We start from the raw sequence: 25,648 nt of genomic DNA, 5'->3' as shown, positions 1-25,648 counted from the left end.
AAAAAAAATGTATGCATGTAAGTGTATCGTGGCCCCCATGCTGTACAGTGGAAAAATAATTTTAAAAAATGAAAAAAATCCTTTTTTTGTAATCTGTGGAATTTAGCTTATGTATTAGAGCCAAAGAATGTAATAAAATTTTATTTATTCATATTTTTGCTGTCTTCTTGTAGAAGCCCCAACCAGTATCTTCTTGCTACAGGGAGTGGCCATCATAATAATGTTAATAGTAGCAATGCTGGCCTTTTAACAAGAGTTATTTTTAGATTCTTTTCTAAGAATGGAGTATCTCCAGCTACCATGGCTTTAAGGTCCATCGTATGTGTAACTTGTTCAGGAGAATATCCAACCCCCTTTGCTTAAATTCTAACCCAAAGAATCAGACTTGCCTTGTTTTTTTGTCTGTTTCATGGGCCATATTGAAAATCTGTAACATTTATTACATTAGAAAATGTGCTATTTCCTTCCTGACCCAGCACATGCTTGAGTCAAAAAAAGCATTTCAATTATCAACTCTTAACACAGGGTAACTGTTGTGTTATTCTTCCCATGTAGTAATAAATATGTTACAGTAAACAAATGCTAAAAATCCTTCAGCAAATATAGGTCATTTCTTTGCTGTGTTGAGTCCTATCTTCCACTTTACTACAATGAAAATTCATTACTGGCCCAAGAGTCTACCATACAAACATAGATGATCGTCCAATAACTACGTGGGCAAAGGAGAAACAGTTCAGAGGAGGAGTGATAGGTCATCTGAGCTGGTCTCCGATAGAAAGCTGTCTGCAGAATGGATGGGCCAGGTTTGGTTTCTAGCATTTGAGAAACGCACAAGGCTTTGGAGAGCAATTCAGCTCAGTTCCTAGGTGGCAAGGGTTGAGGCCATATGCTCTCACAGCCATGAAGTGGTGTTGACACGGAAATACTGCATCCATTTCTTACACTTCATGTCTAAGATACATTTCATTCCACTGGGGTTGTCTGACACTCTCCTTCTTTACCCCAGTAGAATTCCGGGGGTGAACATGTCAAAGCTTTGTGCCTGCTCCTAGCTATGGTCCCACGAGAATTCCTTGAACAAATCAAGATGCTAATATCTGCAGGGCTGTGTTGTGTTTCTAAGGACCCAGGCATAGCCAAACTCTCTTGAGTGAAAACAGAATGTCCTAGGTAAGTGGATGAATGTGTTGCCAAGTGTTTTGGCTGTTTCAGGTGCTTCTTTCCTTTTCATGACTCACTGGAGCATTATAGGCCTCACAACTTCTCCCATTATGTGGCATGAATAATAAGCTGACACCAGCTGGTAAGAGGCCTGCGATCTGGGGAATGTGCTGCTTTGGCCACAAGGAGGCGCTGTGGCTCCATTGTCAGGTCGCTGCTGGAGCAGGGGGGAGGGGTTGGGAGGAAGCAGAGCAGGCAGGTGAGGAGGGAAGACTGGCTGGCAAGTGGGGGCCCCAACCTGCTGTCAGTTGGGAGCACCAGCTGTGGATGTCTCCTAGGTGCTCCACTGAAATCATTTTCACACTGATTTGTCTTGCCCCAATGCCTTGTATTGCTTTCTTGCAGCAACCTGTTTCTTGAAACCCAGCCAAGCCCTGCACTCTCCACAAATGGCTTACCTGTTAGCTGGTCCCCTCAGAACTCTTCCCAGTGCCTGGCTGCTGGCCAGCATAAGAGCCCTGCCTTTTTAGTGATGGGCACTGATCTAGAACCCGGCCACAACCTTCCAGTCTGTCTCCCTGCACATGGTTGGGCAGTGGGGCTCCAGGGGGCTTATGTGTTGAATGTTGTTATCCATCCTGACTAAGCAGGGGTGGGAGGAGATCTCTTGAAGTGTGGGGGGGGGGAGTCTGACGCTGAGAGGGGGTCTTGGAAGGGAGGGAGGACAGGGGCAGCATCTATATAATAAGGAAGGAAGCTAATAGCCTAAGAGCAAATATCAGAGAAATTTCCCAACCCAGGCAATTCAAATCCACCTTCTCTCAGAATTTATATAAGGAAAAAAAGAATCTCCATCAGGGATGAAGGGAGACTGGGGCTGCAGACACTCAGGGGCAGTGACATCACAGGCAAAGCCACCAACCAAGGAGGAGGAGACCAGAGACCAGCCCCCGGCCCAGGGCATCCTAGTTTGTTGAGGCCACTTTGAACAGACTCCACCATGTGCCTCGGGGTGCTCTGCCCTGTGGTCCTCTGTCTCCTGGGAACAGGTAAGTCTTGGGTGCTCGTGGGCTGCCCCTAGATGCTGAATCCTTGCCCTGAGGCTGCAGCCAACCCTCCCTTCTGGGCTTTGTCTAAACTTTGTCCTCTTCTCCTGACAGTCTCTGTGGACACTGGAGTTACTCAAACACCCAGATACCTGGTCCTGGGAACCAGAGATAAGAGATCTTTGACTTGTGAACAAGATATGGGACACAGTTTTATGTATTGGTATAAACAGAGTGCTCAGAAGCCAATAGAGCTCATGTTCACCTGTAACTACAATGACCGCACTAGAAATGAGTCTGTTCCAAGTCGCTTCAGGCCTGACTGCCCAGAGAACTCCCCCCTTTACCTGCACGTGGACGCCCTGAAACCAGAAGACTCGGCCGTGTATCTCTGCGCCAGCAGTAGAGACACAGCCCTGCAGAGCCAGCCGCTTCCTCTGCACAAACCTCGAGCACCCAGCCAGGAGGCTGTGGGGCCAACCAAGGTCGGTTCCCCATTTCCTGGAAGACCCTCAGTGGAAAGCTCAGACCCTGAGACTGCCTGCGGGCTCATGGCCATGGCTCTTCTGAGTTCCATCACAGTCACCAGCCACCTGTCCTGAGCAAGGCTGGGCCTGCAGCTGAATGTAGGACGATGTTCAAGTCTATCCCACGCATTTTCCAATGGGCTGGCCTCCCCGGAAAGCCTTTTGGGAGACACTTGACCCTCTGTCCTCCCAGTCCTGCTTCCAATAGGTGCCTGTCTCTGACTTCTTCCATCCAAGTTCGGCCGGGGCCTCGCGTCTGACTCCAGCCACACATATGCTCAGACACTTTTCAAAGCGCCTCATTCCCTCAGCAGGGGCTCTGTCCTTTCCAGCCCCTGAGGACCACAGATCCCCCATCTGGTCCCTGTGTCTCAAGTTCATGCTGCTGCACGTCCAGGGGCTCGGTACCTCACAGGCTCCTCTTCCACTCAACACTGCCTTTCAGGCTTGGTCCTTGTGCCTCCTGTCTCTTTAACCCTAGATCTTCAGGGCTTCCCATCCTGCATTATCAGCCATAGAGTCTGCTGCCCTTGCGAAGCCCTGCTCACACCAGCCAGTGAGAAGGGATGGCCTCTGACATTTCAGTTCAGGCCTTTGTGCTCAGAGCTGTCCCGGCTGAACCCCGTATCTTCGGGCTCTGCTCCCTGTAATGGGCATCAGGCCAGTGCACACCAGCAGCCAAGGGCTGGCAGAGCCCTGCAACCCCTCCTGGAGGGTCAGCTGTCCATCTGCAATAGGCTCCCAGCTTTCTCCTGCAGAGGGCTCTCCAGGCTCCTCTGACCAAGCCCCAAAACATAATACTGTCAACCAGTTCAACTGAGGTGGCAACTCTGTCTTAAGGTGTGGGTTTTCTTTCACCTGAGTGTGACTCTGCTCTGTCAACTGTTAGAAAGAGAAACACATACAGATCTAGTTTGTTTTTGTGGTTTGGGGGTTTTTTGGTTTTTGGGTTTTGTTTCTTTAAGGCCACACCTGGGGCACAGGGAGGTTCCCAGGCTATGGGTCCAATGGGAGCTGGAGCTGCTGGCCTACACCAAAGCCACATCAAAGTCAGATGCGAGCCATGTCTGTGAGCTACACCACAACTCATGGCAACACTGGATCCTCAACCCACTGAAAGAGGGCAGGAATTGGACCTGCATCCTCATGGATGCTAGTCAGACTCACTTCTGCTGAGCCATGATGGGAACTCCGGATCAGTATTTTTAATGCCTTATTTACTTTCAAATAACCAAGCCTGTCAAGTGGAAGATCTATCGTCACCAATTCCAAGTTCTATTAACCCCCTTCTCTGAGTTCTCTTCTACCCACTTAAGGCTAAACCCCAAGCTCTTCCCTGATCAAAGCCACAAATCTGCACAGACACTTGCTCTCAACCCGAGAGGCAGCCAGTGGGCCCCCATGCCCTTCTGTTCAGGGCACTGGGCTGGGTCCCTACCAGCATCTGCTCTCCTTCCCTGGCACTGAAACGTGCCTTCAGGGTTCAGGTCTCAGCCTGTCACTGAAGCTCCTCTCCACACTAACCCTGGTGCCTGAACTCGGCCTCTGCTCCCTGGTGCCAAGTAGAAAGACAGAGATTTGGACAAAGGAGAAAAAATAGCTTTACTGATTTGCTAGCCAAAGGAGGGTCACAGCAGAAGAAGGTCTCAAAGACTGTGCCTGCCTTAGAAGAGATTGGGAGGTGCTTTTCTAATTTGGGGAGTGAAGAACAGGGCCAGAGATAAGGCTCAGGGGAGAAGCAAGCTTGCATTAGTTTCAAAGCTGGCGTTCAGTGGTCTGGTGGACTTCTTTCCCAGTTGAAGAAGGCTTCTCTACCATCTTCCATTTGTGGGGGTTTTAGTTCAATAGAAGACCTCAAAGATATTCTTATCAATGTTCCTGGAGAAGGAACCAGGCCCCTGCCCCAAGGCTACATTGTTCTGTGTTGGCTGTTCCTCCCTGGTCTCGGCATCCCCTCCCCTCCCTGATTAGCAACTGTTTGAACCTGCTCTTTGGAACTCAGGGAAGCTCATGGAAGCTGCATTTTATTCCCTAAAAACAAGAATTGGGGGACCCAGAAAGGCTTGTGAGCCCAGGAGCCCACAGGGCCCTGCCAGGTTTCAACACTCCTGGGGTCATATTTTGTTTTCCTCTGGGCTCTTATTCCCCAGCATTTTCGTCATCAGGTTCAGAATCCTGAAACATGCCTCTGGATTATGGCCCTGAATTGGCCATTAAGAGAGGGTATTACCGAAGTTTAGGTTCTTGTTACAGAAAGAATTCATAAATGAGACGGAAACTGTGGGGGAAAAATTGAGGATTTACGTGGGAAAAACATTTCAGAGGGAGCGACGGGCAGAGAGGTGAGCAGAGCAGCTGCCCTGCGTTTTGCGGCACACATGCATTATGGAGCATCTAATTGTATGGGTGGGATATTCACTGGGAAGATGGTGTTTAGGGGTCCAGTTCCTTAATTTTCACCCCAGCTTCACCTTCCCAAAGGGAGAAGGGATTTGTGTTCCTATTTAGTTTTACGGAAATGTCAAGGCATTGGTGCCTGATGGGTACTTATGTGCAGAACAAATTTTATTACAATTTTATTATAATGAGGAAATAATGAGCAACAGGTTCGATCCAGATATTTGAGATTTGTGCCCCTTTCCACCTTTCTCTGCCCCCAGGGCACTTATCACCCCAAAAGATGTGGTTTCCTATCAGTCTGGAGCCTCTGGCTTCAGTTTTATTTATTATTTATTATTATTATTTTTTTTTCTTTTGTTTTTAGGGCCAAACATGTGGCATATGGAACTTCCCAGGCTATGGGATGAATTGGAGCAGAATCTCGTGGCTGACACCACAGCTCACGGCAATGCTGGATCCATAATTAATTCAGCAAGCCAGGGTGAAATCGGCATCTTCCTGGATGCTAGTCAGATTTGTTAAAAAATGAGCCCCAGGGGGAATTCCCTATATATTTTTTTATTCACCCATGGATCCAACTATTTACATGATGTGTGGTTTCCTGCCATCTGACCCCATGCACCCCTTCTCTGCTCATGCCTAACCATCTGCCTGCTGGAACAAGGGGCGCGGGTCCTGGCTGTCTTTATGCCTGGGTCGGGTCTTCATGCCTGGCCTCACTCTGCCGAAGGCTGTGTTCCCCCAGGGTCCCTGTGCAGCGGCAGCCTTTCACTTGGGGACTGTGGGTCTGCACCTTCCAGGACATGGACCTGAGTTTCAGAGCATCACCTGTCCACGTGGGTGCCAAGCCTCCCTGCTCCTGCTCCTGGGGGCGCTCTTGAGACCATGGGTGCCGCCCAAGACTCTGACATCACTGGACCGCCTCCCTTGGGCTGCTAGGGACCAGATGCCCCACTGGGGGAGGCCTCAGCCCGCCCAGGCCCTGCCATGGACGGCAGGCTCTTCTGCTGGGCCATCTTTGGGCTCCTGGGAGTAGGTGAGACCTGGGAGTGGGAGGGAAACTCCCACCCCTTCCCTTAACCTAAGCCCAGTGCCTGACTTTGGTCTCTTCCTCTGTCTGGCCCCTGTGTCCTCCCACAGGCCACATGGAACCTGGAGTCAGACAAAGCCCTCGCCACCACATCACAAAGTCGGGACAGAACGTGACTTTGAGGTGTGACCCCATTCCCGGTCATTTGTACATCTGCTGGTACCGACAGACCCTGGGAAAGGGGGTGGAGTTTCTGATGTCCATCTATGACAAAGAGCCTCCAGAGAAGGCCGACTTTTTAAAGGATCGGTTCTCAGCTGAGAGGTCTGGCGGCACGTACCTGACTCTGAAGATCCAGCCTGCAGAGCGGGGAGACTCGGCCCTGTTCCTCTGTGCCAGCAGCTCAGCCACAGCCATGCACAGACACCGCCTGCCCTTCCCCGAACTCTAGAGCTCCTCTGCTCTCGCCAGGCTCTCAGCAGCGCCTGCCCCGCCCAAGGAGGCTGGCGGATGCGTGGTGGGTCTGCAGCTGCTTCTCAGGAGCAGAGGCCAGAATTAACTTTGGTTTGTAGGAGAGGAAATGGAGCACAGGTTCTCTGGGGCGGTGGAAACTGGGAAGGTTCTCCGCCCCGTGGAATGTGGCCGTGGACCCAGCAACGGGAGAGATGTGGCCAGTGGATGACCTGGGGAGCCTCCAGGGTAGCCTCTTTACTCCCTTGGCCTCTGCCTGTGTTATTCTCTATTGAGCAAGACATGCGTCTGCCTTGGAGTGGAGACGGGCCTCCTGGGAGCAGAGAGGGCCCTGCTGCCCTCACAGGAGGATCCAATCCTCTTAGAGGCCCAATCAGTGCCCGGTCACGGATGGGCACAGCTGACATCAACTCCCCCTGTGAATGGGAGCCTCCTCCTCCTCTGAGTAGCCAAGACTGCTGCCCCGTCCTGCCTGCACCCTTTGTGTGTGACCCCTTCTCCCATAAACCACGGATGTCTTTGTTGCTGTCTCAGGGCTCATTCTTTGTTCTTGAACCCCGGCAATGACCAGGCTCGCAGGCCTGCGAGGTGCTGTCCAACAACAACACGAAAACCAGAAAGAACGGGTGCGGCAGAAGCCCCCATCAAGGGAGGCTTGTGCACAGCAGCCTTCCCCCAAGAGCAGGACCAGTGCCATGCTCCCCAAACCTGATGGTCCTCTTGGAAGCATCCTCGGGGGCTGGCAGCAGCCAGGTGATGGAAGGTGTTAGGAGGCCTGGAGAGGACATTGGCCCAAATCTCTAGGCAGTAGCTCGCCCGTGGCCCTCCCTTCAGTGAGATAACATGATCCACTGGGGTTGTCTGGCACTCTCCTTCTTTACCCCAATAGAATTCCGGGGGTGAACATGTCAACGCTTTGTGCCTGCTCCTAGCTATGGTTCCAGGAGGATTCCTTGAACAAATCAAGATGCTAATATCTGCAGGGCTGTTGCTTAGTTTATGCCTAAAACCCCAGGCATAGCCAATCTCTATTGAGTAAAAACTGAATCGCCTAGGTAAATAAATGAATGTGTTGACAACTCTTTTGGCTGTTTCAGGTGCTTCTTTCCTTTTCATGATTCCCTGGAGCTTTAGACTCATCACAGCTGCTTCCAGTCTCTGGCCTCAATGATAAGCTGACTCTGGCTGGTCAGAGGTCTGACCTGGGAAATGTGCCATTTTTGCCAGAAGGGGGCGCTGTGGCTGCATTGAAGCGTCGCGCAGGGGCAGGGGGAGGGGCTGGGAGTGAGCAGAGGAGGCTGGTTAGAAGCACAGACTGGCTGGCAAGTGGGGCCTCCAACCTGCAATCACTTGGGAGCACCCGTTGTGGATTCTCCAAGATGCTACACTAACATCCTTTCACCTTGATTTGTCTTCCTTGCTGCAACCTGTTTGCGGAAAGCCCAGCTAAGCCCTGCACTCGCACTGATATCTCATCTGTTATACTGAAGTAAGAGTTTTAACTGAGACACGACCCCCGCCCCTTGGCTGAAAAGGCAGCTTTTCAGCTTTGCTCGCCTCATACACACCCCCCTTCTTGTCTTCTTGGAGCACCTACATGCCTTGTGTCCTTGATGCTTATCAGTATTGGCTTCTGTAGCCTTGCTTGCTCAGTTCCTCAGGCAGGAACACTGTCTGCCCCGGGAAGGGGGAGGTCTGGGGCTACCTCAGGGGAACACCTTGAGACCCCGAGGTCTGTATTGTGTAAGAGGTACGCAGAACAAAGACCTGGTGCTCAGACTCTGGAGGTGAGTCCTCTGAGCCCGCACAGGTGCTGAATAAAGCTTGCTACCCTGCCTCTCTGAGCGCTGTTTGTCTCCTTCCTCTGCCAGGGTTTCTGTGACAATATAGTCCCCTCAGAACTCTTCTGGCCAGCTGGCCTGCATCACAGCTGTGCCTTTTTAATGATGGGCAAGGGTCGAGAACCCGGCCACAACCTTCCAGTCTTTCTCCCTGCACGGGATTGGGCAAAAGGGTTCCAGAGGGTTTATGTCCTGAGGGATGTGATCCAGCCTGACGAAGCAGGGGTGGCATCGATCCCTTGAAGAGGGGGATGGTCTGTCCCTGAGAGGGGGTCTCGGAAGCAAGGGGGGCGGGGGAGAGTCTACATAATGAGGAGGGCGGCCAGTAGCAAAAGAGCAGCTATCAGAGGAATTTCCCAACCCAGGCAATTCAAATCCACCTTCTCTCAGAAATTCTACAAGGAAAAAAAAAAGAATCTCCACCATGGATGAAGGGAGACTGGGGCTGCAGACACTCAGGGGCAGTGACATCACAGGCAAAGCCACCAACCAGGGAGGAGGAGACCAGAGACCAGCCCCCTTGCCCAGGGCATCCTAGTTTGTTGAGGCCACTTTGCCCTGCCTCCACCATGTGCCTCGGGGTGGTCTGCCCTGCGGTCCTCTGTCTCCTGGGAGCAGGTGAGTCTTGGGTGCTCATGGGCTGCCCCTCGATGCTGAATCCTTGCCCCGAGGCTGCAGCCAACCCTCCCTTCTGGGCTTTGTCTAAACTTTGTCCTCTTCTCCTGACAGTCTCTGTGGACACTGGAGTTACTCAAACACCCAGATACCTGGTCCTGGGAACCAGAGATAAGAGATCTTTGAATTGTGAACAAGATCTGGGACATGATTATATGTATTGGTATAAACAGAGTGCTCAGAAGCCAATAGAGCTCATGTTCACCTGTAACAAGAAGGAACCTACTAGAAATGAGTCTGTTCCGAGTCGCTTCAGGCCTGACTGCCCAGAGAACTCCCCCCTTTACCTGCACGTAGATGCCCTGAAACCAGAAGACTCGGCCGTGTATCTCTGCGCCAGCAGTAGAGACACAGCCCTGCAGAGCCAGCCGCTTCCTCTGCACAAACCTCGAGCACCCAGCCAGGAGGCTGTGGGGCCAACCAAGGTCGGTTCCCCATTTCCTGGAAGACCCTCAATGGAAAGCTCAGACCCTGAGACTGCCTGCGGGCTCATGGCCATGGCTCTTCTGAGTTCCATCACAGCCACCAGCCACCTGTCCTGAGCAAGGCTGGGCCTGCAGCTGAATGTAGGACGATGTTCAAGTCTATCCCACGCATTTTCCAATGGGCTGGCCTCCCCGGAAAGCCTTTTGGGAGACACTTGACCCTCTGTCCTCCCAGTCCTGCTTCCAATAGGTGCCTGTCTCTGACTTCTTCCATCCAAGTTCAGCCGGGTTTTCAGATGTGACTCCAGCCACACATATGTGCAGACACTTTTCAAAGCGCCTCATTCCCTCAGCAGGGGCTCTGTCCTTTCCAGCCCCTGAGGACCACAGATCCCCCATCTGGTCCCTGTGTCTCACGTTCATGCTGCTGCACGTCCAGGGGCTCGGTACCTCACAGGCTCCTCTTCCACTCAACACTGCCTTTCAGGCTTGGTCCTTGTGCCTCCTGTCTCTTTAACCCTAGATCTTCAGGGCTTCCCATCCTGCATTATCAGCCATAGCGTCTGACATCCTTGCAAAGCCCTGCTCACACCAGCCAGTGAGAAGTGATGGCCTCCTGACATTTCAGATCAGACCTCTCTGCTCAGAGCTGTCCCGGCTGAACCCCGTATCTTCGGGCTCTGCTCCCTGTAATGGGCATCAGGCCAGTGCACACCAGCAGCCAAGGGCTGGCAGAGCCCTGCATCCCTTCCTGGAAGCTCACCTGTCTGCATCTGTACCAGGCTCCCGCCTTCCCCCTGAGAGGGCACTCCAGGCTCCCCTGACCAAGCCCCAAACCATCATACTGGGGATTAGGTCAAGGGGAATGCAACTCTGCCTTAGGAGTGTGGGTTTCCCTTCACCTGAGCATGACCCCAGGGGGAATTTCCTATATATTTTTTTATTCACCCATGGATCCAACTATTTACATGATGTGTGGTTTCCTGCCATCTGACCCCATGCACCCCTTCTCTGCTCATGCCTAACCATCTGCCTGCTGGAACAAGGGGCGCGGGTCCTGGCTGTCTTCATGCCTGGGTCGGGTCTTCATGCCTGGCCTCACTCTGCTGAAGGCTGTGTTCCCCCAGGGTCCCTGTGCAGCTGCAGCCTTTCACTTGGGGCCTGTGGGTCTGCACCTTCCAGGACATGGACCTGAGTTTCAGAGCATCACCTGTCCACGTGGGCGCCAAGCCTCCCTGCTCCTGCTCCTGCTCCTGGGGGCGCTCTTGAGACCATGGGTGCCGCCCAAGACTCTGACATCACTGGACCTCCTCCCTTGGGCTGCTAGGGACCAGATGCCCCACTGGGGGAGGCCTCAGCACCACCCAGGCCCTGCCATGGACGGCAGGCTCTTCTGCTGGGCCATCTTTGGGCTCCTGGGAGTAGGTGAGACCTGGGAGTGGGAGGGAAACTCCCACCCCTTCCCTTAACCTAAGCCCAGTGCCTGACTTTGGTCTCTTCCTCTGTCTGGCCCCTGTGTCCTCCCACAGGCCACATGGAACCTGGAGTCAGACAAAGCCCTCGCCACCACATCACAAAGTCGGGACAGAACGTGACTTTGAGGTGTGACCCCATTCCCGGTCATTTGTACATCTGCTGGTACCGACAGACCCTGGGAAAGGGGGTGGAGTTTCTGATGTCCATCTATGACAAAGAGCCTCCAGAGAAGGCCGACTTTTTAAAGGATCGGTTCTCAGCTGAGAGGTCTGGCGGCACGTACCTGACTCTGAAGATCCAGCCTGCAGAGCGGGGAGACTCGGCCCTGTTCCTCTGTGCCAGCAGCTCAGCCACAGCCATGCACAGACACCGCCTGCCCTTCCCCGAACTCTAGAGCTCCTCTGCTCTCGCCAGGCTCTCAGCAGCGCCTGCCCCGCCCAAGGAGGCTGGCGGATGCGTGGTGGGTCTGCAGCTGCTTCTCAGGAGCAGAGGCCAGAATTAACTTTGGTTTGTAGGAGAGGAAATGGAGCACAGGTTCTCTGGGGCGGTGGAAACTGGGAAGGTTCTCCGCCCCGTGGAATGTGGCCATGGACCCAGCAACGGGAGAGATGTGGCCAGTGGATGACCTGGGGAGCCTCCAGGGAAACCTCTGTACTCCCTTGGCCTCTGCCTGTGTTATTCTCTACAAAGCAGAACATGTGTCTGCCTTGGAGTGGAGACGGGCCTCCTGGGAGCAGAGAGGGCCCTGCTGCCCTCACAGGAGGATCCAATCCTCTTAGAGGCCCAATCAGTGCCCGGTCACGGATGGGCACAGCTGACATCAACTCCCCCTGTGAATGGGCGCCTCCTCCTCCTCTGAGTAGCCAAGACTGCTGCCCCGTCCTGCCTGCACCCTTTGTGTGTGACCCCCTCTCCCATAAACCACGGATGTCTTTGTTGCTCTCTTGGGGCTCATTCTTTGTTCTTGAACCCCGGCAATGACCAGGCTTGCAGACCTGCCAGCTGCTGTCCAACAACAACACGAAAACCAGAAAGAAGCCCCCATCAAGGGAGGCTTGTGCACAGCAGCCTTCCCCCAAGAGCAGGACCAGTGCCATGCTCCCCAAACCTGATGGTCCTCTTGGAAGCATCCCTGTGAGCTGGCTTCAGGAGGCCCGGAGAGGACGTTGGCCACAAACCTCTAGGCGGTAGCTTGCCCGTGGTCCTCCCTCCAGTGACATGGCACGATCCAGGTCATACTTGGGCACAAGGCCACTGGTAGCAGCCTGGGTCAGAACGGAGACGGGGCCTGGGTGGAATGCAGAAGGCGAAGACGACACATATGTCCTTCCTGAAAGATCATGGAGGGGACTGAGAGGGGCCTTGTGGACGATCTAGAAGAGAGGCAGGTTCTGGACGTCCCCCGGCAGGGAGGAGTTGCCAGGATCTCTGTGTTTTTCCCTCCGTCCTGGGGAGACTTAGAAAGGTGGTCATTAGCAGCAGGGCCCGGCTGTTCCAGGGTCTCCATGGAGTCACAGCATATTCACCAATGTCGCTCCCTCTACCTGGGTCTGAATGCCAAGGTCTTCCAGCTGAGTGTCTTCTGAAATCTCTGCTCGGTTCTGTCGCCTTCCGGAACGCAGTTCTCTGCTCCACCCTCTGCGTAGACACAAGGTGAAAACTGGCCAAGAAAAACAAACGTGTTCCTGGGGCTCCTCTAATCCAAGCCCCAGCTATCTTGCAATCAGTTCTGCCTTGCATGTTTATCTTCAAAGATCATATACTATTACGTTTTTTATGGACAGTGTTGGAGTTTGCTGACATGTGCATCATTCCACATCCACCCTATTCCTTCTCACAGCGCAGACTGTCTTTGGGTCATTGTCTTTCTTTTGCCGCATCCCTATTTCCTCCCCTTTGCTTCAGGAAATGCTATGGTAGCTGATGTGCCCAGAAGGACCAAGCCTTTCACTTTCATTCACTGCTCAAGGTTTTGTTGCAAATCCCTTGTTCCACTGCTTTTGGATACAGAAGAAGTGGTACATATAGACAATGGAATAGGACGCGGCCTTAACAAAAAGTGAAATCATGTCATGTGCAGCACCAAGGATGGACCTAGAGATGATGACACCAAGTGAAGCCCGTCCAACAAACAACAACAGCAGCTGCTATCACCTCTGTGTGGAGTCTACAAAACCAGTGTTCCAAATGACCTTATTTACAAAATGGAAACAGACTCCCAGACGTTGCAAACGCAAACTTATGGTTACCAAAGGGGAGGGGTGGAGGGGAGGGGGGGATAGGGAGCCTGGGGCTGGCATAGGCACCCTCATGGAGGTGAAATGGATGGTCCACCGTGACCCGCTGTTCAGCACAGGGAAAGCTACTCACTGTGCTGTGATCGCCTATGGGGGAAAAGAATCTGAAAAGGAATAGATGTGTGTGTGTGTGTGTAACTGAATCACTTTTTTGTACCACAGAAATTATCCCAACCTTGTAAATCAACTATCTTTCAATAAAAATTTAAAGAAAGAAAAAAAACTTCCTTTTTTTTTTTTAACTTGGGTGTTCAGATCCCAGAGGTGCAATAAAATTTTATTTATTCATAGTTTTGCTGTTTTCTTGTAGAAGGCCCAACCAGTGTTCTCCTTGCTACAAAGAGTGACCATCATAATTATGTTAATAGCAACAATGTTGGCCTTTTAAACAAGGGTTATTTGCATTTTTTCCTTTTTCGTCTTTTTGTCTCTGTAGTTATGCACCTGAGGCACATGGAGTTTCCCAGGCTAGGGGTCCAATTGGAGCCACCGCCACAGGCCTCCACAAGAGCCACAGCGATGCGGGATCCTACCTGGGTCTGCGCCCTACACCACAGCCCAGGGCAACAGGATCTTTAACCCACTGAGCAAGGCCAGGATTGAACCCGCATCCTCATGGATGCTCGTCGGGTTCATTCACCTTTGAGCCATGATGGGACCTCCAGCATGGGTTAGTTTTAGATTCTCATCTAAGAAAGGAATTCTCTCCACCTGCAGGGAATTTAAGGTCCATCATATATGTAGCCCGTTCAGGAGGAGAATATCCAACCCCCTTTGCTTCAGTTCTATCCCATACACTCTTATTCATTTGTTTTTTTTTTAAGGGCCACATTGAACATCCGTTTCATTTATTACATTAGGAGAAGTGTTAGTATTTTCTTCCTCCCCCAGCACATCCTTTGGTCAAGAAACGTTTCAGTTGTCAACTCATAACACAGGGTAACTGCTCTGTTATTCTTCCAAGGTGGTAATAAATATGTAACAGGAAACAGATGGTAAAAATTGTTCAGTACATATCGGTCATTTCATTGCTGTGTTCATTCCTATCTTGAGATTTTCTAGAATGAAAATTCAACACTGGCATAACAGAATATCTTACATAGATGATAGTCCAATAACTAAGTGGGCAAAACAGAAGCAGTTGATAGGGAGTTCCCGACATGGCTCAGCAGTTAATGAACCTGACTGGCATCCATGAGGAGGGAGGTTCGATCCCTGGCCTTGCTCAGGGGGCTAAGGATCGGGCCTTGCATCCACTGTGGTATAGGTGGCAGATGTGGTTCAGATCTGGCATTGGTGTGGCTGTGACATAGGCCAGCAGCTGGAGCTCCATTCTGACCCCTAGCCTGGGAGCCTCCATATGCCTTGGGTGCAGCCCCCCAAAGGCAAAAAAGACAGAGAAACAGTTCAGAGGAGGAGTGATAGGTCATCTGAGCTGGTCTCCGATAGAAAGCTGTCTGCAGAATGGATGGGCCAGGTTTGGTTTCTAGCATTTGAGAAACGCACAAGGCTTTGGAGAGCAATTCAGCTCAGTTCCTAGGTGGCAAGGGTTGAGGCCATATGCTCTCACAGCCATGAAGTGGTGTTGACACGGAAATACTGCATCCATTTCTTACACTTCATGTCTAAGATACATTTCATTCCACTGGGGTTGTCTGACACTCTCCTTCTTTACCCCAATAGAATTCCGGGGGTGAACATGTCAACGCTTTGTGCCTGCTCCTAGCTATGGTCCCACGAGGATTCCGTGAACAAATCAAGATGCTAACTTCTGCAGGGCTGTTGCTTAGTTTATGCCTAAAAACTCAGGCATCGCCAATCTCTATTGAGTAAAAACTGAATCGCCTTAGTAAATAGCTGAATATGTTGGCAACTGTTTTGGCTGTTTCAGGAGCTTCTTTCCTTTTCATTTTTCCCTGGAGCTTTATACTCATCGCAACTGCTTCCAGTCTCTGGCCTCAATGATAAGCTGACTCTGGCTGGTCAGAGGTTCGACCTGGGAAGTGTGCCGCTTTTGCCAGAAGGGGGCGCTGTGGCTGCATTGAAGCGTCGCGCAGGGGCAGGGGGAGGGGCTGGGAGTGAGCAGAGGAGGCTGGTTAGAAGCACAGACTGGCTGGCAAGTGGGGCCTCCAAGCTGCAATCAGTTGGGAGCACCCGTTGTGGATTCTCCAAGATGCTACACTAACATCCTTTCACCTTGATTTGTCTTCCTTGCTGCAACCTGTTTGCGGAAAGCCCAGCTAAGCCCTGCACTCGCACTGATATCTCATCTGTTATACTGAAGTAAGAGTTTTAACTGAGACACGACCCCCGCCCCTTGGCTGAAAAGGCAGCTTTTCAGCTTTGCTCGCCTCATACACACCCCCCTTCTTGTCTTCTTGGAGCACCTACATGCCTTGTGTCCTTGATGCTTATCAGTATTGGCTTCTGTAGCCTTGCTTGCTCAGTTCCTCAGGCAGGAACACTGTCTGCCCCGGGAAGGGGGAGGTCTGGGGCTACCTCAGGGGAACACCTTGAGACCCCGAGGTCTGTATTGTGTAAGAGGTACGCAGAACAAAGACCTGGTGCTCAGACTCTGGAGGTGAGTCCTCTGAGCCCGCACAGGTGCTGAATAAAGCTTGCTACCCTGCCTCTCTGAGCGCTGTTTGTCTCCTTCCTCTGCCAGGTTTCTGCACAATCTGGTCCCCTCAGAGCTCTTCTGGCCTGCTGGCCTGCATCACAGCTGTGCCTTTTTAATGATGGGCAAGGGTCGAGAACCCGGCCACAACCTTCCAGTCTTTCTCCCTGCACGGGACTGGGCAAAAGGGTTCCAGAGGGTTTATGTCCTGAGGGATGTGATCCAGCCTGACGAAGCAGGGGTGGCATCGATCCCTTGAAGAGGGGGATGGTCTGTCCCTGAGAGGGGGTCTCGGAAGCAAGGGGGGCGGGGGAGAGTCTACATAATGAGGAGGGCGGCCAGTAGCAAAAGAGCAGCTATCAGAGGAATTTCCCAACCCAGGCAATTCAAATCCACCTTCTCTCAGAAATTCTACAAGGAAAAAAAAAAAGAATCTCCACCAGGGATGAAGGGAGACTGGGGCTGCAGACACTCAGGGGCAGTGACACCACAGGCAAAGCCACCAACCAGGGAGGAGGAGACCAGAGCCCAGCCCCCTTGCCCAGGGCATCCCAGTTAGTTGAGGCCACTTTGCCCTGCCTCCACCATGTGCCTCGGGGTGCTCTGCCCTGCGGTCCTCTGTCTCCTGGGAGCAGGTGAGTCTTGGGTGCTCATGGGCTGCCCCTCGATGCTGAATCCTTGCCCCGAGGCTGCAGCCAACCCTCCCTTCTGGGCTCTGTCTAAACTTTGTCCTCTTCTCCTGACAGTCTCTGTGGACACTGGAGTTACTCAAACACCCAGATACCTGGTCCTGGGAACCAGAGATAAGAGATCTTTGAGTTGTGAACAAGATCTGGGACATAATGCTATGTACTGGTATAAACAGAGTGCTCAGAAGCCACCGGAGCTCATGTTCACCTGTAACTACGAAGACCGCACTGGAAATGAGTCTGTTCCGAGTCGCTTCAGGCCTGACTGCCCAGAGAGGTCCCCCCTTTACCTGCACGTAGACGCCCTGAAACCAGAAGACTCGGCCGTGTATCTCTGCGCCAGCAGTAGAGACACAGCCCTGCAGAGCCAGCCGCTTCCTCTGCACAAACCTCGAGCACCCAGCCAGGAGGCTGTGGGGCCAACCAAGGTCGGTTCCCCATTTCCTGGAAGACCCTCAATGGAAAGCTCAGACCCTGAGACCGCCTGCGGGCTCATGGCCATGGCTCTTCTGAGTGCCATCACAGTCACCAGCCACCTGTCCTCAGCAAGACTGGGCCTGCAGCTGAATGTAGGACAGATGTTCAAGTCTATCCCACGCATTTTCCAATCGGCTGGCCTCCCCGGAAAGCCTTTTGGGAGACACTTGACCCTCTGTCCTCCCAGTCCTGCTTCCAATAGGTGCCTGTCTCTGACTTCTTCCGTCCAAGTTCGGCCAGGTTCTCAGATCTGACCCCAGCCACACATATGCTCAGACACTTTTCAAAGCGCCTCATTCCCTCAGCAGGGGCTCTGTCCTTTCCAGCCCCTGAGGACCACAGATCCCCCATCTGGTCCCTGTGTCTCAAGTTCATGCTGCTGCACGTCCAGGGGCTCGGTACCTCACGGGCTCCTCTTCCACTCAACACTGCCTTTCAGGCTTGGTCCTTGTGCCTCCTGTCTCTTTAACCCTAGATCTTCAGGGCTTCCCATCCTGCATTATCAGCCATAGAGTCTGCTGCCCTTGCGAAGCCCTGCTCACACCAGCCAGTGAGAAGGGATGGCCTCTGACATTTCAGTTCAGGCCTTTGTGCTCAGAGCTGTCCCGGCTGAACCCCGTATCTTCGGGCTCTGCTCCCTGTAATGGGCATCAGGCCAGTGCACACCAGCAGCCAAGGGCTGGCAGAGCCCTGCAACCCCTCCTGGAGGGTCAGCTGTCCATCTGCAATAGGCTCCCAGCTTTCTCCTGCAGAGGGCTCTCCAGGCTCCTCTGACCAAGCCCCAAAACATAATACTGTCAACCAGTTCAACTGAGGTGGCAACTCTGTCTTAAGGTGTGGGTTTTCTTTCACCTGAGTGTGACTCTGCTCTGTCAACTGTTAGAAAGAGAAACACATACAGATCTAGTTTGTTTTTGTGGTTTGGGGGTTTTTTGGTTTTTGGGTTTTGTTTCTTTAAGGCCACACCTGGGGCACAGGGAGGTTCCCAGGCTATGGGTCCAATGGGAGCTGGAGCTGCTGGCCTACACCAAAGCCACATCAAAGTCAGATGCGAGCCATGTCTGTGAGCTACACCACAACTCATGGCAACACTGGATCCTCAACCCACTGAAAGAGGGCAGGAATTGGACCTGCATCCTCATGGATGCTAGTCAGACTCACTTCTGCTGAGCCATGATGGGAACTCCGGATCAGTATTTTTAATGCCTTATTTACTTTCAAATAACCAAGCCTGTCAAGTGGAAGATCTATCGTCACCAATTCCAAGTTCTATTAACCCCCTTCTCTGAGTTCTCTTCTACCCACTTAAGGCTAAACCCCAAGCTCTTCCCTGATCAAAGCCACAAATCTGCACAGACACTTGCTCTCAACCCGAGAGGCAGCCAGTGGGCCCCCATGCCCTTCTGTTCAGGGCACTGGGCTGGGTCCCTACCAGCATCTGCTCTCCTTCCCTGGCACTGAAACGTGCCTTCAGGGTTCAGGTCTCAGCCTGTCACTGAAGCTCCTCTCCACACTAACCCTGGTGCCTGAACTCGGCCTCTGCTCCCTGGTGCCAAGTAGAAAGACAGAGATTTGGACAAAGGAGAAAAAATAGCTTTACTGATTTGCTAGCCAAAGGAGGGTCACAGCAGAAGAAGGTCTCAAAGACTGTGCCTGCCTTAGAAGAGATTGGGAGGTGCTTTTCTAATTTGGGGAGTGAAGAACAGGGCCAGAGATAAGGCTCAGGGGAGAAGCAAGCTTGCATTAGTTTCAAAGCTGGCGTTCAGTGGTCTGGTGGACTTCTTTCCCAGTTGAAGAAGGCTTCTCTACCATCTTCCATTTGTGGGGGTTTTAGTTCAATAGAAGACCTCAAAGATATTCTTATCAATGTTCCTGGAGAAGGAACCAGGCCCCTGCCCCAAGGCTACATTGTTCTGTGTTGGCTGTTCCTCCCTGGTCTCGGCATCCCCTCCCCTCCCTGATTAGCAACTGTTTGAACCTGCTCTTTGGAACTCAGGGAAGCTCATGGAAGCTGCATTTTATTCCCTAAAAACAAGAATTGGGGGACCCAGAAAGGCTTGTGAGCCCAGGAGCCCACAGGGCCCTGCCAGGTTTCAACACTCCTGGGGTCATATTTTGTTTTCCTCTGGGCTCTTATTCCCCAGCATTTTCGTCATCAGGCTCAGAATCCTGAAACATGCCTCTGGATTATGGCCCTGAATTGGCCATTAAGAGAGGGTATTACCGAAGTTTAGGTTCTTGTTACAGAAAGAATTCATAAATGAGACGGAAACTGTGGGAAAAAAATTGAGGATTTACGTGGGAAAAACATTTCAGAGGGAGCGACGGGCAGAGAGGTGAGCAGAGCAGCTGCCCTGCGTTTTGCGGCACACATGCATTATGGAGCATCTAATTGTATGGGTGGGATATTCACTGGGAAGATGGTGTTTAGGGGTCCAGTTCCTTAATTTTCACCCCAGCTTCACCTTCCCAAAGGGAGAAGGGATTTGTGTTCCTATTTAGTTTTACGGAAATGTCAAGGCATTGGTGCCTGATGGGTACTTATGTGCAGAACAAATTTTATTACAATTTTATTATAAGGAGGAAATAATGAGCAACAGGTTCCATCCAGATATTTGAGATTTGTGCCCCTTTCCACCTTTCTCTGCCCCCAGGGCACTTATCACCCCAAAAGATGTGGTTTCCTATCAGTCTGGAGCCTCTGGCTTCAGTTTCATTTTATTTATTATTAATTTTTTTTGCTTTTGTTTTTAGGGCCAAACATGTGGCATATGGAAGTTCCCAGGCTATGGGTTAAATTGGAGCAGAAGCTCGTGGCTGACACCACAGCTCACGGCAATGCTGGATCCATAATCCATTCAGCAAGCCAGGGATAAATTGGCATCTTCCTGGATGCTAGTCAGATTTGTTAAAAAATGAGCCCCAGGGGGAATTCCCTATATATTTTTTTTATTCACCCATGGATCCAACTATTTACATGAGGTGTGGTTTCCTGCCACCTGACCCCATGCACCCCTTCTCTGCTCATGCCTAACCATCTGCCTGCTGGAACAAGGGGCATAATTCCACCCTGTGTTCATGCCTGGGTCGGGTCTTCATGCCTGGCCTCACTCTGCCGAAGGCTGTGTTCCCCTAGGGTCCCTGTGCAGCGGCAGCCTTTCACTTGGGGACTGTGGGTCTGCACCTTCCAGGACATGGACCTGAGTTTCAGAGCATCACCTGTCCACGTGGGCGCCAAGCCTCCTTGCTCCTGCTCCTGGGGGCGCTCTTGAGACCATGGGTGCCGCCCAAGACTCTGACATCACTGGACCGCCTCCCTTGGGCTGCTAGGGACCAGATGCCCCACTGGGGGAGGCCTCAGCACCGCCCAGGCCCTGCCATGGACGGCAGGCTCTTCTGCTGGGCCATCTTTGGGCTCCTGGGAGTAGGTGAGACCTGGGAGTGGGAGGGAAACTCCCATCCCTTCCCTTAACCTAAGCCCAGTGCCTGACTTTGGTCTCTTCCTCTGTCTGGCCTCTCTCTCATCCCACAGGCCACATGGAACCTGGAGTCAGACAAAGCCCTTGCCACCACATCACAAAGTCGGGACAGAACGTGACTTTGAGGTGTGACCCCATTCCCGGTCATTTGTACATCTACTGGTACCGCCAGACCCTGGGAAAGGGGGTGGAGTTTCTGATGTCCATCTATAACAGAGAGCCTCCACAGAATGCCGACTTTTTAACGGAGCGGTTCTCAGCTGAGATGCCTGATGACACGTACCTGACTCTGAAGATCCAGCCTGCAGAGCGGGGAGACTCGGCCCTGTTCCTCTGTGCCAGCAGCTCAGCCACAGCCATGCACAGACACCGCCTGCCCTTCCACAAACTCTAGAGCTCCTCTGCTCTCCCCAGGCTCTCAGCAGCCCCTGCCCCGCCCAAGGAGGCTGGCGGGTGCGTGGTGGGTCTGCAGCTGCTTCTCAGGAGCAGAGGCCAGAATTAACGGTGGTGTGTAGGAGAGGAAATAGAGCACAGGTTCTCTGGGGCGGTGGAAACTGGGAAGGTTCTCCGCCCCGTGGAATGTGGCCGTGGACCCAGCAACGGGAGAGATGTGGCCAGTGGATGACCTGGGGAGCCTCCAGGGAAGCCTCTGTACTCCCTTGGCCTCTGCCTGTGTTATTCTCTACAGAGCAAAACATGTGTCTGCCTTGGAGTGGAGACGGGCCTCCTGGGAGCAGAGAGCGCCCTGCTGCCCTCACAGGACGATCCAATCCTCTTAGAGGGCCCAATCAGTGCCCGGTCACGGATGGGCACAGCTGACATCAACTCCCCCTGTGAATGGGAGCCTCCTCCTCCTCTGAGTAGCCAAGACTGCTGCCCCGTCCTGCCTGCACCCTTTGTGTATGACCCCTTCTCCCATAAACCACGGATGTCTTGTTGCTGTCTCGGGGCTCATTCTCTGTTCTTGAAGCTGGGCAACGACCAGGCTTGCAGGCTCTGTGAGCTGCTGTCCAACAACAACTGGAAACCAGAAAGAACGGCTGCGGCAGAAGCCCCCATCAAGGGAGGCTTGTGCATAGCAGCCTTCCCCCAAGAGCAGGACCAGTGCCATGCTCCCCAAACCTGAGGTCCTCTTGGAAGCATCCTCGGGAGCTGGCAGCAGCCAGGTGATGGAAGGTGTTAGGAGGCCTGGAGAGGACGTTGGCCACAATCTCTAGGCAGTAGCTCGCCCGTGGCCCTCCCTTCAGTGAGATAACATGATCCACTGGGATTGTCTGACACTCTCCTTCTTTACCCCAATAGAATTCTGGGGGTGAACATGTCAAAGCTTTGTGCCTGCGCCTAGCTATGGTTCCAGGAGTATTCCTTGAACAAATCAAGATGCTAATATCTGCAGGGCTGTTGCTTAGTTTATGCCTAAAACCCCAGGCATAGCCAATCTCTATTGAGTAAAAACTGAATAGCCTAGGTAAATAAATGAATGTGTTGGCAACTGTTTTGGCTGTTTCAGGAGCTTCCTTCCTTTTCATGATTCCCTGGAGCTTTATACTCATCACAGCTTCTCCCAGTCTGTGGCCTCAATGATAAGCTGACTCTGGCTGGTCAGAGGTCCGACCTGGGAAATGTGCCATTTGTGCCAGAAGGGGGCGCTGTGGCTGCATTGAAGCGTCCCGCAGGGGCAGGGGGAGGGGCTGGGAGTGAGCAGAGGAGGCTGGTTAGAAGCACAGACTGGCTGGCAAGTGGGGCCTCCAACCTGCAGTCACTTGGGAGCACCTGTTGTGGATTCTCCAAGATGCTACACTAACATCCTTTCACCTTGATTTGTCTTCCTTGCTGCAACCTGTTTGCTGAAAGCCCAGCTAAGCCCTGCACTCGCACTGATATCTCATCTGTTATACCGAAGTAAGAGTTTTAACTGAGACACAACCCCCGCCCCTTGGCTGAAAAGGCAGCTTTTCAGCTTTGCTCGCCTCATACACACCCCCCTTCTTGTCTTCTTGGAGCACCTACATGCCTTGTGTCCTTGATGCTTATCAGTATTGGCTTCTGTAGCCTTGCTTGCTCAGTTCCTCAGGCAGGAACACTGTCTGCTCCGGGAAGGGGGAGGTCTGGGGCTACCTCAGGGGACCACCTTGAGACCCCGAGGTCTGTATTGTGTAAGAGGTACGCAGAACAAAGACCTGGTGCTCAGACTCTGGAGGTGAGTCCTCTGAGCCCGCACAGGTGCTGAATAAAGCTTGCTACCCTGCCTCTCTGAGCGCTGTTTGTCTCCTTCCTCTGCCAGGGTTTCTGTGACAATATAGTCCCCTCAGAACTCTTCCCAGTATCTGGCTGCTGGCCTGCATCACAGCTGTGCCTTTTTAATGATGGGCAAGGGTCGAGAACCCGGCCACAACCTTCCAGTCTTTCTCCCTGCACGGGACTGGGCAAAAGGGTTCCAGAGGGTTTATGTCCTGAGGGATGTGATCCAGCCTGACGAAGCAGGGGTGGCATCGATCCCTTGAAGAGGGGGATGGTCTGTCCCTGAGAGGGGGTCTCGGAAGCAAGGGGGGCGGGGGAGAGTCTACATAATGAGGAGGGCGGCCAGTAGCAAAAGAGCAGCTATCAGAGGAATTTCCCAACCCAGGCAATTCAAATCCACCTTCTCTCAGAAATTCTACAAGGAAAAAAAAAAAGAATCTCCACCAGGGATGAAGGGAGACTGGGGCTGCAGACACTCAGGGGCAGTGACACCACAGGCAAAGCCACCAACCAGGGAGGAGGAGACCAGAGCCCAGCCCCCTTGCCCAGGGCATCCCAGTTAGTTGAGGCCACTTTGCCCTGTCTCTGCCATGTGCCTCGGGGTGCTCTGCCCTGTGGTCCTCTGTCTCCTGGGAGCAGGTGAGTCTTGGGTGCTCATGGGCTGCCCCTCGATGCTGAATCCCTGCCCTGAGGCTGCAGCCAACCCTCCCTTCTGGGCTCTGTCTAAACTTTGTCCTCTTCTCCTGACAGTCTCTGTGGACACTGGAGTTACTCAAACACCCAGATACCTGGTCCTGGGAACCAGAGATAAGAGATCTTTGAGTTGTGAACAAGATCTGGGACATAATGCTATGTACTGGTATAAACAGAGTGCTCAGAAGCCACCAGAGCTCATGTTCCTCTGTAACCTCAAGGATATCACTGAAAACGAGACTATTCCGAGTCGCTTCAGTCCTAAATGCCCAGAGAGCTCCCCCCTTTACCTGCACGTGGACGCCCTGAAACCAGAAGACTCGGCCGTGTATCTCTGCGCCAGCAGTAGAGACACAGCCCTGCAGAGCCAGCCGCTTCCTCTGCACAAACCTCGAGCACCCAGCCAGGACGCTGTGGGGCCAACCAAGGCTCGGTTCCCCATTTCCTGGAAGACCCTCAATGGAAAGCTCAGACCCTGAGACTGCCTGCGGGCTCATGGCCATGGCTCTTCTGAGTTCCATCACAGCCACCAGCCACCTGTCCTGAGCAAGACTGGGCCTGCAGCTGAATGTAGGACGATGTTCAAGTCTATCCCACGCATTTTCCAATGGGCTGGCCTCCCCGGAAAGCCTTTTGGGAGACACTTGACCCTCTGTCCTCCCAGTCCTGCTTCCAATAGGTGCCTGTCTCTGACTTCTTCCGTCCAAGTTCGGCCAGGTTCTCAGATCTGACCCCAGCCACACATATGCTCAGACACTTTTCAAAGCGCCTCATTCCCTCAGCAGGGGCTCTGTCCTTTCCAGCCCCTGAGGACCACAGATCCCCCATCTGGTCCCTGTGTCTCAAGTTCATGCTGCTGCACGTCCAGGGGCTCGGTACCTCACGGGCTCCTCTTCCACTCAACACTGCCTTTCAGGCTTGGTCCTTGGTCCTCCTGTCTCTTTAACCCTAGATCTTCAGGGCTTCCCATCCTGCATTATCAGCCATAGGGTCTGACATCCTTGCAAAGCCCTGCTACACCAGCCAGTGAGAAGGGATGGCCTCCTGACATTTCAGTTCAGACCTTTGTGCTCAGAGCTGTCCCGGCTGAACCCCGTATCTTCAGGCTCTGCTCCTGTAATGGGCATCAGGCCAGTGCACACCAGCAGCCAAGGGCTGGCAGAGCCCTGCATCCCTTCCTGGAAGCTCACCTGTCTGCATCTGTACCAGGCTCCCGCCTTCCCCCTGAGAGGGCACTCCAGGCTCCCCTGACCAAGCCCCAAAACATCCTACTGGGGACCAGGTCAAGGGGTGTGCAACTCTGCCTTAGGAGTGTGGGTTTCCCTTCACCTGAACATGACCCTGAGCTGTCAACTTCTATAAAGATAAGCACACTGAGGTCTAGTGGTTTTAAGGCCTTACTTACTGCCAAATACCCAAGCCTGTGTCAAGCGGAATGCTGATCTTCACCAATTCCAGGTTCTCTAATCCAGCTTGTGTGTTTTCTGAGTTCTCGTTTTCCCACTCAAGACTAGAGCAATGCACTTCCCTGATCAGAGCCCAAATCTGCACAGATACTTGCTCTCAACCCCAGAGGCAGCCAATGAGCCTCTGAGTCCCTCTGTTCAGGGCACTGGGCTGGGTACCTACTTTCGCATCTGCTCTCCTTCCCTGGCACTGAAACGTCCCTTTAGGGGTCGGGTCTCAGCCTCTCACTGGCGTTCCTCTCCACATGACACTGGTGCCTGAACCTGGCCTCTGCTCACAGGTGCTGAACAGAAACACAGAGAGTTTAGGGTGAAAGAGAAAAGATAGCTCTATTGCTCTAGCAGCCAAAGGAGAGTCACAGCAGCCTAAGGCCTCAAAGACTGAGTCAGACTTAGGGGAGATTGGGAGCTGGTTCTATGGCTTTGGGAGTGAAGAACAGGGCCAGAGATAAGGATCAGCTTGCATTAGTTCCAAAGCTGGAGTTCAGTGGCCTGGTGGACTTCTTTCCCTATTGGAGAGGCTTCCTTATCATCTTCCATTTGTCGGGGTTTTAGTTCAGTAGAAGAACTCAAAGATTTTTGTTTTTTTTGTCTTTTTAGGGCCGTACCAAGGCATATGGATGTTCCCAGGCCAGGG

At 52.7% G+C, this 25,648-nt stretch overlaps 3 protein-coding genes and 2 gene segments (V, D, J or C); 4 read left to right on the top strand and 1 right to left on the bottom strand.

The window, feature by feature from the left end:
- Positions 1–6,624, bottom strand: part of LOC100302368 (trypsinogen) — a 42,929-nt gene extending 36,305 nt beyond the window's left edge. For both annotated transcript variants that reach the window (XR_014833117.1, XM_085004758.1), the window contains exon 1: positions 6,505–6,624. The gene's annotated coding sequence lies outside the window, so the exon portion shown is untranslated. The remainder of the gene's footprint in view (positions 1–6,504) is intronic.
- Positions 1,715–7,716, top strand: LOC110257559 (T cell receptor beta variable 4-2-like). The segment is given in 3 exon segments: positions 1,715–2,210; positions 2,322–2,692; positions 6,275–7,716. Coding segments are annotated over 3 exon segments (486 nt in total).
- Positions 7,717–8,602: 886 nt separating this feature from the next.
- LOC110257560 (uncharacterized) lies at positions 8,603–13,572 on the top strand. The gene is made up of 4 exons (XM_085005237.1): positions 8,603–9,094; positions 9,206–9,576; positions 10,704–11,001; positions 11,106–13,572. Exons 1-4 carry the CDS (start codon positions 8,905–8,907, stop codon positions 11,444–11,446), a joined length of 1,200 nt encoding a protein of 399 aa, XP_084861363.1. The 5' UTR covers positions 8,603–8,904; the 3' UTR covers positions 11,447–13,572.
- A 2,536-nt stretch (positions 13,573–16,108) lies between these two features.
- On the top strand, positions 16,109–22,108 carry LOC106508706 (T cell receptor beta variable 4-2). Of its 3 annotated transcripts, XM_021078900.2 has the most exons (4): positions 16,317–16,601; positions 16,713–17,083; positions 20,665–20,737; positions 20,841–20,961. In XM_021078900.2, exons 1-3 carry the CDS (start codon positions 16,553–16,555, stop codon positions 20,728–20,730), a joined length of 486 nt encoding a protein of 161 aa, XP_020934559.2. In that variant the 5' UTR covers positions 16,317–16,552; the 3' UTR covers positions 20,731–20,737; positions 20,841–20,961. The 3 variants fall into 3 exon arrangements, with proteins under 3 accessions (XP_020934558.2, XP_020934559.2, XP_084861370.1); XM_021078899.2 differs by having other exon boundaries at positions 16,109–16,601; positions 20,665–22,108; XM_085005244.1 differs by lacking the exons at positions 16,317–16,601; positions 16,713–17,083 and adding an exon at positions 19,955–20,560 and having other exon boundaries at positions 20,665–22,108.
- Positions 22,109–23,338: 1,230 nt separating this feature from the next.
- On the top strand, positions 23,339–24,155 carry LOC110257565 (T cell receptor beta variable 4-2-like). The segment is given in 2 exon segments: positions 23,339–23,491; positions 23,603–24,155. Coding segments are annotated over 2 exon segments (471 nt in total).
- The last annotated feature ends 1,493 nt before the right edge of the window (positions 24,156–25,648 follow it).

The sequence above is a fragment of the Sus scrofa genome, chromosome 18 (genome assembly GCF_054392235.1).
Source record: "Sus scrofa isolate SSC_HxYL_T2T_F1_AM1 chromosome 18, Sscrofa_HxYL_maternal_Yorkshire_Landrace_v2.0, whole genome shotgun sequence".
In the NCBI taxonomy this organism is placed as follows: Eukaryota; Metazoa; Chordata; class Mammalia; order Artiodactyla; family Suidae; genus Sus; species Sus scrofa.
Note: the sequence above shows the minus strand (reverse complement) of the source record. Positions and strands in the feature narration are given on the sequence as shown.

Excerpts from the sequence above, each read along its gene's own strand:
- LOC110257560 (XM_085005237.1), top strand. The coding sequence starts at position 8,905 with ATGAAGGGAGACTGGGGCTGCAGACACTCAGGGGCAGTGACATCACAG. Across the intron at positions 9,577-10,703 it reads AGGCTGTGGGGCCAACCAAG|GGTCCCTGTGCAGCTGCAGC; the intron begins GTCGGTTCCCCA and ends GTGTTCCCCCAG. Across the intron at positions 11,002-11,105 it reads CTTTGGGCTCCTGGGAGTAG|GCCACATGGAACCTGGAGTC; the intron begins GTGAGACCTGGG and ends GTCCTCCCACAG.
- LOC106508706 (XM_021078899.2), top strand. The coding sequence starts at position 16,553 with ATGTGCCTCGGGGTGCTCTGCCCTGCGGTCCTCTGTCTCCTGGGAGCA. Across the intron at positions 16,602-16,712 it reads CCTCTGTCTCCTGGGAGCAG|TCTCTGTGGACACTGGAGTT; the intron begins GTGAGTCTTGGG and ends TTCTCCTGACAG. Across the intron at positions 17,084-20,664 it reads AGGCTGTGGGGCCAACCAAG|GCCACATGGAACCTGGAGTC; the intron begins GTCGGTTCCCCA and ends CTCATCCCACAG.